Here is a 17875-nt window from a genome sequence, read left to right on the forward strand (position 1 = left end):
GAGGAAAAACCTTTGTTCTAAGGTGGTCAGTTTATGTCTCTGGTCCTTAGTTTCTTCATCTGTAAATTGAGGAGGTAAAACTAGGTGACTTCTAAGGTCCCACAGGGTTCTAAACCCCCCATTTTAACTGGTTAAGAATTCAGGAAGCATACTTACATTGAGAGGACAAATCACATGAGCATACAGACATCTCCTCATGTGACTGGTATTAGCAAGGGAACAATATTCCAAGAGTAGAGGGTTTTTTCTTGGGAAAGAACCATCAGAGCACCCAGGTGAAGACAACAGACTTGGGGTAACAGGGGACTTTCACTTCTCTTGGGATATAAAGAATACCTGAAGGTGTAGGGAAACCCAATAGTGACCGACTCCAGAAGTGGGAAGGAGGGGGCCCTTGCCCTCAAGATCACAGGGTCAACTCCTACTGAGCAGGAGTATTCAAATCAATAGTCAGGAGGACAATGACAATTTCTCAGCACAAGTCACTAACTCCTGGCCATAAATGATGACTGTACCTTGTGCTAATTAAACCATTTAACAGTTCCTTTCAAGTGTGTAAGGAGAGTATACAAACCAAGTATAAGAGGGGAAGGGAAGGAAGCCAAGCATCTAGTAAGCACCATGTGCCAGGCACTGTGCCCATCATCTCATCTGGTCCTCATAAGCCTGGGAGGGAGGCCCTGTCATCGTCCCCATTTTATAGTTTCTCCAAGTTCCCAAGGCCAGATTTGAACTCAGCTCCGTTCTGACTCCAAGCCCATCACTCCACACACTGTGATCTACAATCTAGTCTGGTGTACTAGTGGGAAATGTGTACACAAATTAACCAATGAAAGTTAAGGCAGAACATGATAAAAATGCCAAGCTGTGCAGCTTATATAATAAAGTATAAATGAGAAGGGAGAGAGATCAGCATGGGCTGCACAAAATATGAACAACTTGAGGTTTTGGCTTGAGGCGTCCACTGGGACAGCAAGAGCAAAGAGCAAAGGAGGAACAGGAATGACACAGAGTGAATGGAGACAGAGAAGCCTGGTTTGATGAAGGGTGGAGAGACAGTGGGGCTCATGTATTAGCCAAGTGTGAAAAACATCTGGAAGAAAAAAAAATCACTTTGGCCTAAATGTTAATTTGAGGGGTTAGGATGTGATCTGTTGTAATGGGAATGCAAATTTGGAAGATCTTCCCTGCCCCTAGGCTAAAGTGCACCTGGAGCCTGGGGTGGGAGGCTTGTTTTTCAGTCGATATTTTTTGATTGGCCAGTGGGTCCAAAAGGTTGTTACATTCTCTGAGCCAGGAGAAGGCTATATGAGCCCTGATGTGTAGCTTTGTTTTGGGGCTCACTTTGAGAAGTGTTCTGTGATTTGATCTGGATTCTGGGAAGCCGTTGTCCAGAGCCCCCCGGCTTTGAAAAACCCAGATGTTGATTTGGTATGATGTAATGGTTGGACAGTTTGGAAAGCTGTCTACTTGATCTGTTTCTGTCTTGATAATTCTGTCTGTGTACTTTGAAGTTCGGGGTGCTGACCTTTTCCCCTGAACAAGGTAAACGATATATGTCTGACTAATTAAAGTAAGCTTGTTAACCCATTTTGAGTTGCTTTCCTTTAACAAAGCAGATCTAAGAACCTGTATTGGCAGCAAACCCTGAGGACGCTTGGGGTGCTTGCTGCTACATCTGTCAGACAGCAAGGAGCCACTGCTGGTCTGAGCCAGGAGACCTAGCGATGACCACACCAAGAACAAACTCGCCAAGAGTAAACACAATTTATCAGTGTGGACCATGCACAATCAAGGCGCTAAATTTACTGAGTGAGCACAATGGCCAGAGGTGTCTACATTAGCTGGATTAACCAATGGGTCTAATATCGACATCTGGGTGAAGAATCATAAACCAATCACTACAATCTGATTAACATGGATTTTAACAAGCACTCGATCTCAACATGCCAATGACACTTCGGATTGTTTGTCTTCAGTTCTTTTTAAGAATCTCCATGCCTTCTTATTAAAGCAAACCTCTATTAAGTAGCTACTATGCAGAAAGGCCATGCATTGAAGAAAAATGAAGTAGATTGGGAAAATTATATTTTAAAGTATATTTGACTTTTAAAAACCCACAAGTATCGTGAAAGTGCTGCATTCATTGTGGAGATTTTTACATTTTAACAAAAGCAGATCCATGCCATCCCCTGGCAAGACTAACCATGAAGGTTCTAAAACTTTTACAAGAACAGTTCAGTGAAAACTATCATTAAATGGATTAATTCTAAGAGATAAGGCTGATTACATTCAGTAAGTTAAAAATAAAAAATGTGCAGAGTTTATAAATAGCTATCTCTGATACAAACCTGAATCGTTTAAGGTGTAGTCTCAGAACCTGAGGCAGCCGACACACCATAAGCTGTTTCTGGGCCTCTGTGAGTATAACTGGTTTTGAAGAAAATTTCCTTCGCTTTGCTTTAATGGAAAAAGTATAACGAAACCCAATTTCAATTTCAGACTAAGGTAAAGAAAAACTAATTTAAGAAAATCAATAGTTAAAAAATCTCATTAAACCAATTAATTTAGGAACTGAGTCAAAATTTAACTTTTTACAACTTTAAAAAAAAAGAGTGCTCTGAGCAAATGAACAGTGCAAAGAGACTGTAGAGGAGGAGGAGGAATCACCCTACCTATGAGAAATCAGTTTTGATGAGCTCTCCTCTAAATAGAGAGCAACATGTTTCTATACCAGGGGTAGAAAACCTGTGAGCTCAGGGCCACATATGGCCCTCTAGGTCCTTAGGTGCGGCCTTTTGACCGACTCCAAGAGCAAATCCTTTCAGTAAGGGGATTTGTTCTATGAAGTTTGGATTCAGTCAAACGTGGGAACTTGAGTACCTAGAGGGTGGCCTTGAAGTCGCAGGTTCCCCACCCCTGTGTTTAGAGCCTTGCTAATTTAAAATCATTCTGTACATTCAAGTCTATCTCTAAGGCCTGGTAATTCTGATATTCCGGAAATAAAACTTTCCTTCTATAATTTTGCTTTTCAATATGGTACAAAAGACTTTTGCCTTCTTGAGAGGTATGATTTAGAGTCTCATCACTCTTCAAGTAAAAGGTTCTAAGATACTTGGGAGAGGAAAAAAAAAATCACCAAACACAAATTTGCCATAAACCCATGATTTCTTAATAAGTAGCTAACTCCTTTCTTTTTAGCTACTCATTAGGTTATATGGGATAAAAAACCTGATTTAAAAAATAGGACCCAAAAATCAAATGACAATTATAGAAATGCCTAAAGTTAATAAATAAAGTCAATAGCTGACATGGTGTCTCCAATTCAGAAAGATAGGTCTAATTAAAAGGAGCTTGGTGGTAAGTACCTATCCTCTCCAAGTTAGTATCAAAATCCTTAGAACTGGGGCGGCTAGGTGGCACAGTGAATAGAGCTCCAGCCCTGGAGTCAGGAGGACCTGAGTTCAAATCTGGCCTCAGACACTTAACACTTACTAGCCGTGTGACCTTGGGCATGTTGCTTAAGTCCAATTGCCCTGCCTTCCTTCCCCCTCCAAAAAGCAAAACAACAAACAAAAAAACCCCTTAGAATCATCTTTGCAAGACACAGAAATGAAACACTATTTTCAGTGGAGAAACACAACCAACCCCAAGCCTATCACACATGAAGATGGGTCAATTTTGTCAAGGACAACCAAGTAAAACGCTCTCTTGGCTGACTGTTGTGCTGCTGCTGAGTGAAGAATGCTGTCTGTTTCTTAACAGGAATTCTTGATCTCATTCTTAGGTGGATCCTCCCCATACCAAGACTCACCCAGCAGAGGTTCACCTCTGCAGCACATGCACTGGACAGTTCACTATTTTCACTCTGTCACACACATGCACACACACCCCTTCCATCACTGTGTCCTCTACCCACCATTCCCCATCTCCCCACTCTCGTGTTCCCCAGCCTAAGCTCTCCATGTTATCAATCTGAAGAGGTACAGGCAGGACACGGTCAAAGATCAGGCCACCATGTGGAGTGGGGGAATCACACTAAGCCCCCAGCAGTCAGCCCAGGGACCCATGGATTACATGGGTATTGCTTATCCCAGAAGCCCATATTCCCTCAATAAAGACAATCTTTATTGGAGAAACTCTTCCCTTCTCCTTTATGTTTCTTCGCAATATTGAAACCCTTTCAAGACACAAAACACATTTAAAATTACATACTGTCTTTACTCACTGTTACACTGGTCACACACATAAATTTTTCCTTCTAAAGCTTCAGTTTCTGTGAACTTGGCCAACATTTCTGTAACCAAGCAGGGATACTGGGCAGCCATTTCTTTTCCATTACAGTGGTATCTTTCCGGAAATTCCAGTGACAGGTCCCAGAAAGGTTCAACTGTGTTTGATTTATTATCACATGCAAGACATGTAACCTGTAAATATAAATATTAAGTTATTCTCTCATAGTATTCCAATGCCCTGTTAGTAAAGGCAGCATCTCCATTAAAAGAAATAATTCTTGCTCTAAATCCTATTGATAAGAAAAATGCAAATTAAAACAACTCTGAGGTACCACCTCACACCTATCAAAGTGGCTAAAATGACAAAAATGGGAAATGTTAGATGGAGGCGATGTGGGAAAACTGGGACATGGTTGGTGGAGTTGTAAACTAGTCCAACAATTCTGGAGAGTAGTTTGGAAGCATGCCCAAAGGGCTATAAAACTGTGCATACTCATTTATCTTGCAATACCACTTCTAGATCTGTGTCCCAAAGACTTCCCAAAAAAGAGAAAAGGACCTATTTGTACAAAAATATTTGTAGCAGTTCTTTTTGTGGTGACTAAATTGGAAATTGAGAGACTGCCCATCAACTGGGGAATGGCTAAACAAGCTGTGGTAAATAATTGTGATGAATACTACAGAGCTGTAAGAAATGATAAGCAGCATGATTTCAGAAAAACCTGGAAAGACGTACATGAACTGATGCTGAGTGAAATGAATAAAACCAGGAGAATGTTGTACATAGTAACAGCAATACTGTTTGATGAAACTGTGAAAGAGTTAGCTATTCTCAGCAATACAATGATCCAAGACAATCCCAAAGGACTAATGGTGATTCATACTATCTGCTTCCAGAGAAAGAACTGATACTGATTGAATACAGACTGTAACATGTCATTTTTCACTTTTTTTCTTTTTTTGCTTTTTGGAGGGAAATTGGGGTTAAGCGACTTGCCCAAGGTCACACAGCTAGTTTTTGTGTTCAGGTCCTCCTGACTCCATGGCTGGTGCTCTATTCACTGTACCACCTAGCTGCCCCCTATTTTCTTTCTTTTACATGTCTTCTTGTACAAAATTACTAATATGGAAATGTTTTACATAACTGCAGATGTATAACCTATATCTATCTATCTATCTATCTATAACCTATATGCAGATGTATAACCTGTTGTCTCAGGGGGAAGAGAGGAAGTGAGGGAAGGAGAAGAAAGGAGGGACAAAATTTGGAACTCAAAAACTTTGAATAAAAATGTTTTTTTTTAATGCTTTATTAACTTCTGATTTACATCATTCGTTTCCGCCAGATTTTGAGTTATAAATTTTCTCCCCGTTTTTCTCCTACCCACCGCCCCAAAATAGCAGTCCCACAGGATATCCCCTCCTCCAATCTACTTTCTCCCATATTTTCTCCCATGCCCCTTTCAACTAAAAATGTTTTTTAAAAATTGGAAAAAAAAAATATAAACTAGACTACTACTCAAAAAAAAAATATTTGTCCTGAACATGTTCGTAATGGGATATAACAAAAAAAGGTACTGGACAAGTTTAATGGAGAAAAAAATTTCTGAATGCTTTTCTTTTCTTTAAAACACCTTCTTGGGGGTGGCTAGGTGGTACAGTGAGTAAAGCGCTGGCCCCAGAGTGAAGAGGACCTGAGTCGGGTTCCGGCCTTAGACACTTAACACCCACACAAAAAAACTAGCCATGTAACCTTGGGCAAGTTACTTAACCCCAATTGCCCTCCAAAAGGCAAAAAAAAAACCAAACCCTAAAAAAACACCTTCCTAAGTCTGAATGGTGATAATACGACCATTCTTATTACAAAAACATAAAAGCTTTTGTACAAGGAAATAACTGCAGATAAAATAAGAGAAATTTCTCTAGTAGGGAAAACATCTGTATCAAATTTTAAGAGATTCTAACATCTTAGTTGCAGGGAAAACTCAGTTACCAATCTTGCCATTTCTCCTTCCACATTTCAGCTCTTTCTACCCCTTGTCCCTACTTACATTGTTCCACCATAACCTTAGGTCTGGGCCTCAAAGACTCTCACTAGGTCAGTGGCCTCCCTGCCAAGCACAGATCTGACCTTATCAGTCCCTACCTCCAGGGGCCTGCTATTCCCTTCAGGACAACTCTTCTATTTATCTTTTAAATATTATATTAACATATAATATTAAATATTATATACTCTTCTATTTATTTTTTAAAGTCCTTTACAGTCTGGCCTTAATCTCTATTTTCAGCCTCCTGGAAGTCACTCAGCAATCCAGTCCAACTGGCTGTCTTGTTTCTCACACCGGGCACACTGCACCTCCGGCTTATTCCCCCATGGCCAGAATTCACTCTTTCCTCATCTCAGAACTGAGTTCCTATCTGTAAACACTACTATACAAAGGCTTTCTTCATCCACCCAACTATTCATGCCCTCACCTCTCTTGTACTCACATATTTCACTTTTATTCTCTTTATAACATCCCACATATTTATTTACGTGAGAGGCGGGATTAAAAATCACTCACTGCATTTATCTCTAGTGCCTGGCACACAGGAGATGCTTACTAAATGCTTGCTGAATGACTGAATCAACACACCTATCAAAGTCTAGAGCTATTTCTAACAGGTGAGTTTTCCTAAGATAGGAAAAGCTTTCAAAACAACTGCAAATTAGCAACTTTCACACAAAAACTAGCTCTAAACTGCAAAGCAAGGGAAAACAAGTCTGAGCAATTACCTGAACCCCTACAAACTGCCAAAGATCACATTAAAACGGATACCATCGGGGCGGCCAGGTAGCACAGCAAGTAAGAGCACCGGCTCCAGTGTTGAGAAGACCTGGAGATCGAATCCCGGGCTCAGACACTCAGCACCACACCCAGAAATAACTGGCCGTGTAGGCTTGAGCAAGTTACTTAACCCCAATTGCTTAAAAAAAAAAAAAAAAGATACCATCACGGTCTGAGGGGCTATGAGTGACAGGTGTGTGAGTGTGCTACTGGGGCTGTGACTGGGCCCCTCTATCCTGGTAAATTGACTAGAACTCCATACCGGGTAACACCACTTCCTGGGATAGTCAGTAACTAGAAACAAAATAGGCACTCAGATACCAGGGATATGCAACAGAATATCACTGTTCAGTAAGAAATGACAAATGAGGAATTCAAAGCAGTGATAGAGCCATACAAACTGATGCAAACTAAAATCAGCAAAACAGAATATAAACAAATGCCAACAACCATTAAAAGACTGCTAAAAGGAAGCCAAATTCTAATTAACTGAGGAAACCAGCAAAGGTCCAGGAGAAACAATGACAATGACAAACCTCTGCCCTCAGGAAAGAGAGAGAACAGTCCTGGGCCAGCTGCACTGGGGCTTCTTCACAGTTTTAATTTATTACAAGGAAGGGTTCAGAACTGGAGGGGGGGGGAGGTAGGAGTGTAGAGGAGAAGGTTCTATCCAGAAAGTGACTGTGATATAAGGCAAGAGGAAACAATAACATTTAAGAACCATAAAAAGCTTTTTTAAAACCTGTCAGGCTCCTACTACTATGAAAGGAGATAGCAGTTCAATAAAATAAAGTATCAAACTTCACTTTAATGAAATGGTGATTCATTAGTTGTAGTCCTTCATACAGAGCATTGCAGGGATCTGAAGGGGAGTCTGAACACACAGAACAGAATGCCCATGTCCTTTCAGAGGAAGGGACATCAGGGGGACTTCTCTCTTACCAACAAAGATCTCAAAGTCACAAAGGAGGGTAGGAGGGTAAAGGAAAAGCATTTGGAGAGAGCTGGAACCATGTGCTGAAGTCCTAACACAAGGGAGATGAATGAGAATGAGGGAAAGAATAATGTTCATCTTGAGCTATTAAAATTGAACCACACAGTCCTAAGTGAGAAGAGAGCATTATCTCATTGTACTCAGCCCTGGTCAGACCACACACCTGGAATAGCCTGTTCAGTTCCTTAGCATCCCATTTTAGGGAGAACACTGATACCTGAAATACATTCAGAAAAGTGATGCTTAGGATGATGAAGGTCTTGAAACCATTCCATTCAGGCACTGAATGAAGGACCAGTTTAACCAGAAGAATGTTCTCATATGAAAGACTGATTAGACCAGGTTTGCTGCTTGGGTTGAGAAGAGGTTACAGAGTTGTGATTTGGGCCTATGAGAAGGAAAGCCTTCCTTTAACATAACACACACTCCGGGTTGGTGTTGGGGGAAGGTAGTGCCATTAGGAGAGTTTCAGAAGTACAAGCTAAGGAATTCTATTTGGTAAACCTTGAAAGGATTTTAAGCAGGAGTGGCATAATGATCATGCATGCCTAGCAGCAGGGTTCTGGATGGAAAGGTAGTACAGGACGTTTGGAGCCCCCTCCAAAACATCTGGGTGAGACCAGATCTTACAGACTAGCAGCAACAACAATGGCTTCTATTTTGGCAATACTAGTAGGACTACTAAAAAAGGGAAGGACAGGAGATCACATTAAGAGCAACAACTGACAAAATCGCCAATTAGTTGGATCTGAAAAGTGAGTCAAAGCTAGCACCCAAGATCTCTTCAACAAAGCTGACTAGGATGAGGAAGACAGAGGCAGCACTAAAAACAACTAAATCAGAAGGAAGGTTCCATTTGTTCTGAATAAGTTGACTTTGAGTCAGCTAGAAATATAAGCTGGAAATGGTTAGATGAGATAAGAACAAACAACAGAGATCTGGGATTCCGCAGCATAGCTCTGGAAGCCATATGACAGAAAGCAGTTTTGAAGAGGGTTTAAAAAGGTTAAATTAACTTTGACAAGCACCCCCTTACCTCATGGGGTCAGTAAGAGGAAGAATCAGCAAAGAAGGGGCAGAAGCAGTGATCAGAACCCTTCCAGCTTCAGAGATACCACCATCCTGCTCATTTTCCTACAGGAAAATAACCTCTCAGGGAGCAATGAATGGTCAACAGTACCAGGTTTTACAAAAGGACTGGCAAGACGCATTCAACCATTCTGGAGAACAATTTGGAACTACACCCAAAGGGCAACCAAACTGCCTACCTTTTTGATCCAGCAACACCACTACTAGGTCTGTGTCCCAAAGAGATCACAAGAGAGGGGAAAGGACCCACATGTACAAAAACATTTATGGATGCTTTTTTTGTGATGGCAAAGAATCAGAAATTGAGGGGATGTCATCAACTGGAAAATGGCTGAACAAGGTGTGGTATATGAATGTAATGGAATTCTATTATGCCATAAGAAATGAGGAGCAGGTAGACTTCAGAAAAACCTGGAAAGACTTATACGAACTGATGCTGAGTGAAGTGAGCAGAACCAGGAGAACATTGTAGCCAGTAACAGCCACATTGTGGAATGACCAATTTGTTAGACTTTACCTCTTCTCAGCAATACGATGTTCCAAGACAATTCCAAAAGACTCATGATAGACAATGCTATCCACATCCAGAGAAAGAACTATGGAATCTAAATGCAGATTGAAGCATACTATTTCGCTTTTTTTTTTCATGATTTTTGGCATTTTATTCTGTTTTTATTTTGGCACATGACTCGTGGAAATATGTTTAACATGATTGCACATGTATATAACCTGTATCAGACTGCTTAACATCTTAGGGAGGAGAAAGGAGAAAAATTTGGAACTCAAAACCTTATAAAAAAGGAATGTTGAAAACTATCTTTACATGTAATTGGAAAAAATAAAATACTCTTTTCAAAAAAAAAAAAAAGACTAAGAAGGTACCACAAAGCAATTTGGTAACCTATAGCAGTTACTAGACAAGCCAACCTCTCTGCATTTCATCTATAATTTAACAAAAGGCAGACAGGTGACTCCCACATGATTTAAAGCCAGAAGGACCACCCAATTCATTACCCTCATGTTGTAGATGAGGAAAACTGAGAACCTGAGATAATTTCCCTATATAGGCACAAAGTGGCAGGCTTTGAACCCTGGTCCTTAACTCCAAATTCAACATTCTTTCCACTACACATGTTGTGCTTTTATGATTAAATGAGGATATATATATAAAGGGGGTATGTGTGATAGTTATTTTTAAAATGTACAGCAAGAGTAAGGGATACCCAGTGGACAATAACCCATTAATGTTAAGTTATCTTGAGCAAGGCACAAGCAAGTTGGATGTGTTCCTTGGGGTGAATTTTTGGCAAGAGTCCCATAGGACAGGCAGACAAGAATGCTGAAGAAAATATCCTTATCTCCAAGGAGATCACAAATCCACCAGAATATTAGAGTATTTACTGTTATTTCCCCATTTTCAGATTTACTTTGTTTATAAAAGTATAATTTACTAGGATGCCTTTACACTGTAAACATTTCTTACCAATATTTAGGCCAAGTTTGCATTCATTTTTCTGTCTCTAAAGCCACATCTTTGTTCTTATAGGCCATAAAAAAGCCTTGTATGTTACATATTCCCATAAAATATATCTCATAAATCCAAGTTACTTAGATTAAAGTTGGTTTTATTTTTCTATAAAACCTATTAGACTTTTATACTGCATTTCAAATAGGGGCATATATTTTCTTATCTTTAAAGTAAATGTGTGATATCATTAGGCATTATTTATAGGGGTTATAGCACCAAATCTAAAGTAAGCATCTTAAGGACCAGAAAAAAACGACAATCCAAAATTATCTACACAGTGAAGGTACCAGGTAATATGATTATCACTGTACCATTTCAATTCACTTTGGAGATACCCATTTCTGAAGCCTTCACCTTCAGTCTGCTTCCCCAAACAGCTGGTGTCAATCAACTAATTATTTAAAACTATGCATCTCTGAAGCAGAAAACTTCACAATTATACCCTAAATCCACTAATAATATGGTGGTTCAAGCAGAAAGAGGCAGACTGCCTTCCAAAGGAGGGCAGAAAGCTCTTCTCTGCCCAGGGAGTTAGAAGAGCAAAGTGAGAGAGACTATCTCTATGATGGAAACATACACACTGGCAGCTAGAAAACAATAAATTTTGTGCAGATTTACAGTTTATCTAGGTTTTTGGCAAAGTCCCAAGGAAACAAACAAAAAAGAACATTTGATCTATAAACAAATCTACTACTAAGCTTGAAGTTCACTTCTTCCCTCCTACCAAACTCATTTAAAATCAGCTTAAAAAAAAAAAAGCCTGCCTTCTATGCTTATGTTTCCCCAACAGTGGGGCTGGGATTTCTGCTCCCCTCAATCCTCATACTCACCTATTCCATCCCATCCCCTCCCTATTGAGGGATCCCCTCCCTATCCAGGGAGTACCTGATAATATTCACTATACGGAGATTTGTGAGCCATAAGAGAAGAACTCGTTTTTTCCAATGATACTTTACTGCAGTAGAATGACTGGCAGATGCAAACAGGACCAATAACCAAGCTGTAAATTTTTATTATTGCTAATTCTTTGTGGTACTGGTATCCTTCAATGGTACAATGAAATAATTTCTAGTTCTACCTTGAATTTGTTACAACAGGCTCTGACCTATAAAACCAGAACAAAGCAAAGTCCAAATGTAGAAATCCTACATTTCAGAAATTCAGAAACATTTCAGAAATCCTAAAAGGAGACAAAGCTATCCTTGGGACATAATAGGCAGCCCAGCTCCCCCTGGTCACCTAAGGGCATACAAAGTCCCAGGCATGTGGAGTCTAGGCCCAAGTCCCTCTAATTTGGTGGATTCATATTCTACTCTAATGATCCAATGTATTTCCATATGGAAACAAGGTAGAATGTATGCAGGAAAACTACTTGCCTGTATCCTTTCTGTACATCTTTCTTGACTTAAGGCAAAATAAATCTCCTTTTGTTAACTTTCAAGTGCCTCTTTTCATCCCAACATCAAACCTGAACCCAAGTGCTCACTTTAGAGCCACCTCAGACACTGGCGTAGTTAAGGCAGGTGAAAATGAGATAAGATGGCGTCATGGCTCATGGGTGAGCTGGAGAGAATGCTACAAAGAGTGGAGTGATCAGATGGCAGGGCACCGAATGGGCACACAGCGGCTAGAGCCCTCCTGACCCCGTATGGAACAGAAAGCACACTCCTAACTCAGGCCCAAGGTGTCAGGCTGCTCAGCGGGTAAACAAAATGCCCAATATGGGATTCCTTGGTTGCTGACAATTCTGTATAAGCTGGGCTGCCAGTATAACAGGCTCAAAGTAAACTAGGCCATATTATGAGCAGCTATAACACTCTTGATTCTCAGGGAACATGCAAAGAAAGCTAGGGGAGCTAACAGAGCAGGTGGCTTTAAAAATGAAGTTATCTTTCCTGATGGAGGTAATGGGCTAATGGGGTCCCAGTGTTAAGAGCCTACCTACGGTCTCTGACCCAGAGATTCCAACGACTGCCAGGATCAGAACCACGAGAAAGGAGAAGCGCCCCTGGCACAGAGATCTGCAATTCCCACCTGGTTAAGAAAGCTCTAGGCTCATCCTCTCCCTCCTCCTGGGAAAAAGTGACTCCAGCTTCTTAGATAACAAACCTTCTCCACCAAGGAATGGGGGAGGTTGCAAGAGAATTCCAAAGAAAAATCTGATAAAATAACATAACAATGACTCTGGAGGGCCTGGTCAAACAGAGTCAAGGTCTAGCAGTTCCTACAGCTGATTTACATGGACTAATGGGGGAGCTCTCTGATGATGTACTTTTACAAAGTCAGTAAATTTATTGGAACCTCCAAGTGAAGAATGTTCCTTGTCCCTTTTTTGGGGGAGCAAAGCTGAGCAATGATCAGAGGTCTGGACTCAGGAAGATCTGTGTTCATATCCTCTCATCCACCCCCACTTACTAGCTGTGTGACCCTGGGTAAGTCACTTAACCTGTGTCTGCCTGAGTTCATCTGTAAAATGCTACCTCCTGGGACTGTTGTGAGAATGTGCTTTGCAAACTATAAAGTGCTATATAAATTATATCATTATATTACATAAATAACAATTATAAATTATATAAATTATATTAATAAATTACTGTTATGTATTAATGTTATTGAGATGCAGGGAATTATTCATTCACATCTGGCCTCATTGAGATGAATTCCAATAGTAATCAATAAGAATCTGTAAGGGAGGGGATGAAATTTCTAAAGGAAATACATTTGATAGATTACACTCCCCTCCACTGCCTGCCATACCTTACGCCCAGCTTGTCTTACAGTCAATTAATTTTAGGTAGAGCTTCACCTAAATGGTGTCAGATTTTAGCTTTTGCTCAATACTCAATCATAAAAGTATGGGCTGATCAACTGGTGAAATGTGAGTAAGAAAGAAGGTAGAACAGTTGACTTAGGAAAATGCTGCTATCAGTGTGAACAGACACTCTGTGAATGGGGGGGGAGGGAGAAGAATCAGAGCCTGTGTCACCTTGCAAGGCAAGCAATGAGGGAGTTTGGTGCTAGTGAAAGTGTATAGAGAAATGGAGAGCAATTATGGGGGGGGTGGCACTTTCAGCACCACCCATGACCCTTCAGAGAGGGCTCTGTACATGCTGAACAAGCAGCCCAGGTCTCCCTCAACTGGAAGGCTTCCTTTTTTCTGGGATGAGTAGAGAACTCCTTCCCAGGGTTTAGAGGACCAAGAGTTAGTACTGTTGGGAAGCACCTTGCTTTCTAATAGAATGTGGGGTGGTGAAACTGTTGACATGCAATTATGGTGGATGTGTAGTTACTTGGAAGACCCCACTCTGGCCAACTTGGTGGTAATTCTGAGTCACTATAGATTGGGGAAAGGACTCTGGGGGGCAAGGATTCTGAGTCATTCCCCTGATAAGACTCTCTAGGAGGCGAAGATTTTGGCAGATGCCTGGGTGGCAGTGAAGAGAAAGAACTGGTATCAAACTAAATCCAAACACAGGTTACATTCAAGAGGCTAATAGCTACTTTACTACAGATGACCCTGATTCATGAACAAGAGCTGCTGACTGTTCAAGAGGGTAACCATGCTGTGTCCCTAATGTAGCTGTAGACCCTCATATCAGGAGAAACCCGTAACTGTACTGGAGTTTGTAAAAGCACCTGTCCTGCAGCTAGGATGTTCCTGGGGCTGCTCCAGTCCATCTCCACCCCCTGCGCATCAAGAGAACATCACCTCCTATATGGACCAGACTCCTGACACCTGAACCTTTCAAAGTTTGGGAAGAAGTGGAAAAGCTTAGATCTCTGGTTTTTGTTCTTGTTTTTTCTCTCTCATTACAGAGATTCTGAGGGGAGAAGGAAAGGTCTATAATTTTCCCCACTCTTTTCTCTTTAATATTATCATTCATTACAGGAGAACTGAGGGCTCAAATACAAGATCAATATGCTTCTTGTGTGCTAGAACCAGACTAAAATATAATTTGGAAATATTTAATAAAATAAAAATACAAGAAAACCATGATAATATCACATTTGAAAATTAAGTCAATATTGCAGCCCTGGGATCCTTTTGTACAAATTAGTGGGCCCTTTCCTTTTTGGGTTTGACACAGCTAGCCTAGAGCAATGAAATCCCGAAATGATGAGCCTAGGGTCACATTGCCAGGATGTATCAGAGGCAGAATTCAAACCCATGTCATTTGGAACTTGAAAAGTTCACTTATAAAATGGAATGAAATCTGAGTGTAAAACTAGCCGCAACAAAGGGCACAGACAGCCAGTGAGAACAAGATGGCAGTATTAGAATAAAATAATATTTACTATATAACTAAAACTCTGGCACTATATAGAATCATTCATTATATCTGTATAAATGACAGGAAGTGATTACTAAAACTCACAGGAATACTATGCTCTAAAATTAATTACATATGGAATCTGTAAAAGCAATTTCAAAGAAATATGCCAGAAAAACATATAGTAACATAATCACCATGAAAACTGAAGGCTAATGAGGGGAAAAGGAGAGAACAAAAACAAAACTAAAGTCTTAGTACAGCCTTAAAGCAGTTGAAAAATAAGTTTAATTATTATACATGTATATATCAAATTGCTTGCCTTCTCAATGAGGGGAGTATGGAGGGAGGAAAGGAGAGAATTTGGAACTCAAAGTTTTAAAAATGAATGTTTTTACATGTCAACTGGAGGAAAAATACTCAATAAACAGACCAAAAAAAGCTTATTCGGTAATTATCAAAACAATCTGGAACTGGCTAAGAAATAGAGTGGTGGGTCAGTGGAAAAAGGTAAAGTACAAATTACATTATTACACTAAATAACCATAGTAATCTAGCATATGACAAACCCAAAGATACAACCTTTTACAACAAAAACTGCTCGGAAAACTAGAAAACAGTATGGCAGGAACCAGGTCTAGACCAATATCTCACACATATACCCAGAAAAGGCCAAAATGGGTACATGATTTATACATAAAGGGTGATATGATAAGCAAGTTAAGAGAGCACGGAATAGTTTATGTCAGATTTATGGATAAGGGAAGCATTGGGGACCAAAGAAGATAGAGAGCATTACAAACACAAAATAGGTAATTTTCACTATATAAAATTAAAAAGTTTTTGCACAAAGAAAACTAATGCAACTAAAATATAAGGAAAGTGAAAAACTGGGGAAAAAAATTTTGCAACAAGTATCTCTGATAAAGGCCTTCTTTCTCAAATATATAGAGAACTGAGTCAAAGTTGTAAAAATACAAGTAATTCCCCAATTGATAAAAAGTTAAAGGATATGAACAGAGAGTTTTCAGATGAAGAAATCAAAGTTATCTATAGTCATATGAAAAAATGCTCTATATTACTACTGATCAGAGAAATGCAAATTAAAACAACTTCTGAGGTACCACCTCACACCTGAGTGGCTAAAATGACAAAAAAGGAAAATGTTAGATGTTGGAGGCATGTGGGAAAACTGGGATATTAATGCACTATTGGAGTAGCTGTGAAATGATCCAACCATTCTGGAGAACAATTTGGAACTACACCCAAAGGGCTATAAAACTGCATACCCATTTATCTAGCAATACCACTTCTAGGTGTGTTATTCCAAAGACATCCAAAAAAAGGGAAAAGAACCTATTTGTACAAAAAAATATTTATAGCATTTCTTTTTGTGATGGCTAAGAGCTAGAAATCAAAGGGATGCCCATCAATTGGGGAATGGCTAAACAAGTTGTGGTATATGATTGTAATAAGATAATATTGTGCTGTAAGAAATGATAAACAGGATGATTTCAGAAAAACCTGGAAAGACTTATATGATGCTCAGTGAACAGAACCAGAAGAATGTTGTACATAGTAACAGCAATATTGTTTCATGAAGAACTGTAAATGATTTAGTTATTCTCAGCAATACTAATTATGAAGCATACTATTTACATCCAGATAAAGAACTGATATTGACTGAATAGACTTAAAGATGCTATTTTTCACTTTCTTTCTTTTTTTAAAAAACATTTCCACATCAATCATGTTGTGAAGGGAGAATAAGAACAAAAGGGGAAAACCACAAGAAGGAAAATAAAGAGAATATAGTTTTGCTTCAATGTGCATTCAGACTCCATAGTTCTTTCTCTTAATGTGGATATCATTTTCCATCATGAATCTTTTGGAGTTGTCTTAGATCACTGCATTGCTGAGAAGAGCTAAATCAGTCATAGCTGATCACCACACAATGTTGCTATTACTGTGTATAAAGAATGTTCTCCTGGCTCTGCTCCCCTCACTCAGCATCAGTTCACGTATGTCTTCCCAGGTTTTTCTGAAATCCACCTGCTCGTCATTTCTTATGGCACAATAGTATTCCATTACATTCGTATACCACAGCTTGTTCAGACATTTCACAATTGATGGGCACTTTATTTCGAATTCTTTGCCATCATGAAAAGAGCAGCCATAAATATTTTGCACAGATGGTCTTTTTTATCTTTTTTATGATCTCTTCAGGATACAAACCTAAAAGCGGTATTGCTGGATCAAAGGGCATGCACGGTTTGATTGCCCTTTGGGCATAGTTCCCAATTGCTCTCCAGAATGATTGGATCAGTTCACAACTCCACCAAAAATGCATTAGTATTTCAATTTTCTCACATCTTCTCCAACATTTATTTTCCTCTTTTGTCACATCAGTCAATAAGATAGGTGTGAGGTGGCACCTCAGAGTTGTTTTAATTTGCCTTTCTGTAATCAATAGGGATTTAAAGCATTTTTTCATGACTAGATAGCTTTAATTTCTTCATCTGATTTCACTTTTATTGTTTTCTTTTATTCGAATCTTCTTGTACAAAATTACATAATTAATTGAACATATATAACCTATATCTGATTGCTTACCATCTCAGGGAGGCGGGGAGGGAGAGGGAGGGTAGAATTTGGAACTCAAAACTTTAAATAAAAATGTTTTTAAAAATTGGAAAAAAAAAAGTAAGCTTATTTCAAGAAAATGGAGATCCTTCCTTATCTCTCCATCAAATCCAAATGCTGCTAGAGATCTATAGTTATGAAAAAGACCTAAATCTTTGTCCCTACCCCCCCCCAAAAAAAAACCCCCCAACAAAATACAGAATAGAGTAATACTTTTGGGGACACAGCAAGATGAAACAAGTCTGACACAAACATTTTCAAGCCTACAGACCAACAGTTCTCTATGT

The 17875-nt window shown here is 39.5% G+C and overlaps 1 protein-coding gene across 2 annotated transcripts in view; it reads right to left on the reverse strand.

The window, feature by feature from the left end:
- The window catches only part of USP44 (ubiquitin specific peptidase 44), a 44830-nt gene that overhangs the window by 4608 nt on the left and 22347 nt on the right, over positions 1 to 17875 (reverse strand). For both annotated transcript variants that reach the window (XM_069095184.1, XM_069095185.1), the window contains 2 exons: positions 4229 to 4427; positions 2352 to 2460 (listed from right to left, as the gene is read on the reverse strand). In XM_069095184.1, coding sequence (XP_068951285.1) covers positions 2352 to 2460; positions 4229 to 4427 — 308 coding nt within the window. The remainder of the gene's footprint in view (positions 1 to 2351; positions 2461 to 4228; positions 4428 to 17875) is intronic.

Source organism: Petaurus breviceps, unplaced genomic scaffold, assembly GCF_028583685.1.
Source record: "Petaurus breviceps papuanus isolate PSGF00001 unplaced genomic scaffold, PetGlider_PUasm1.0 225, whole genome shotgun sequence".
Taxonomy (NCBI): Eukaryota; Metazoa; Chordata; class Mammalia; order Diprotodontia; family Petauridae; genus Petaurus; species Petaurus breviceps.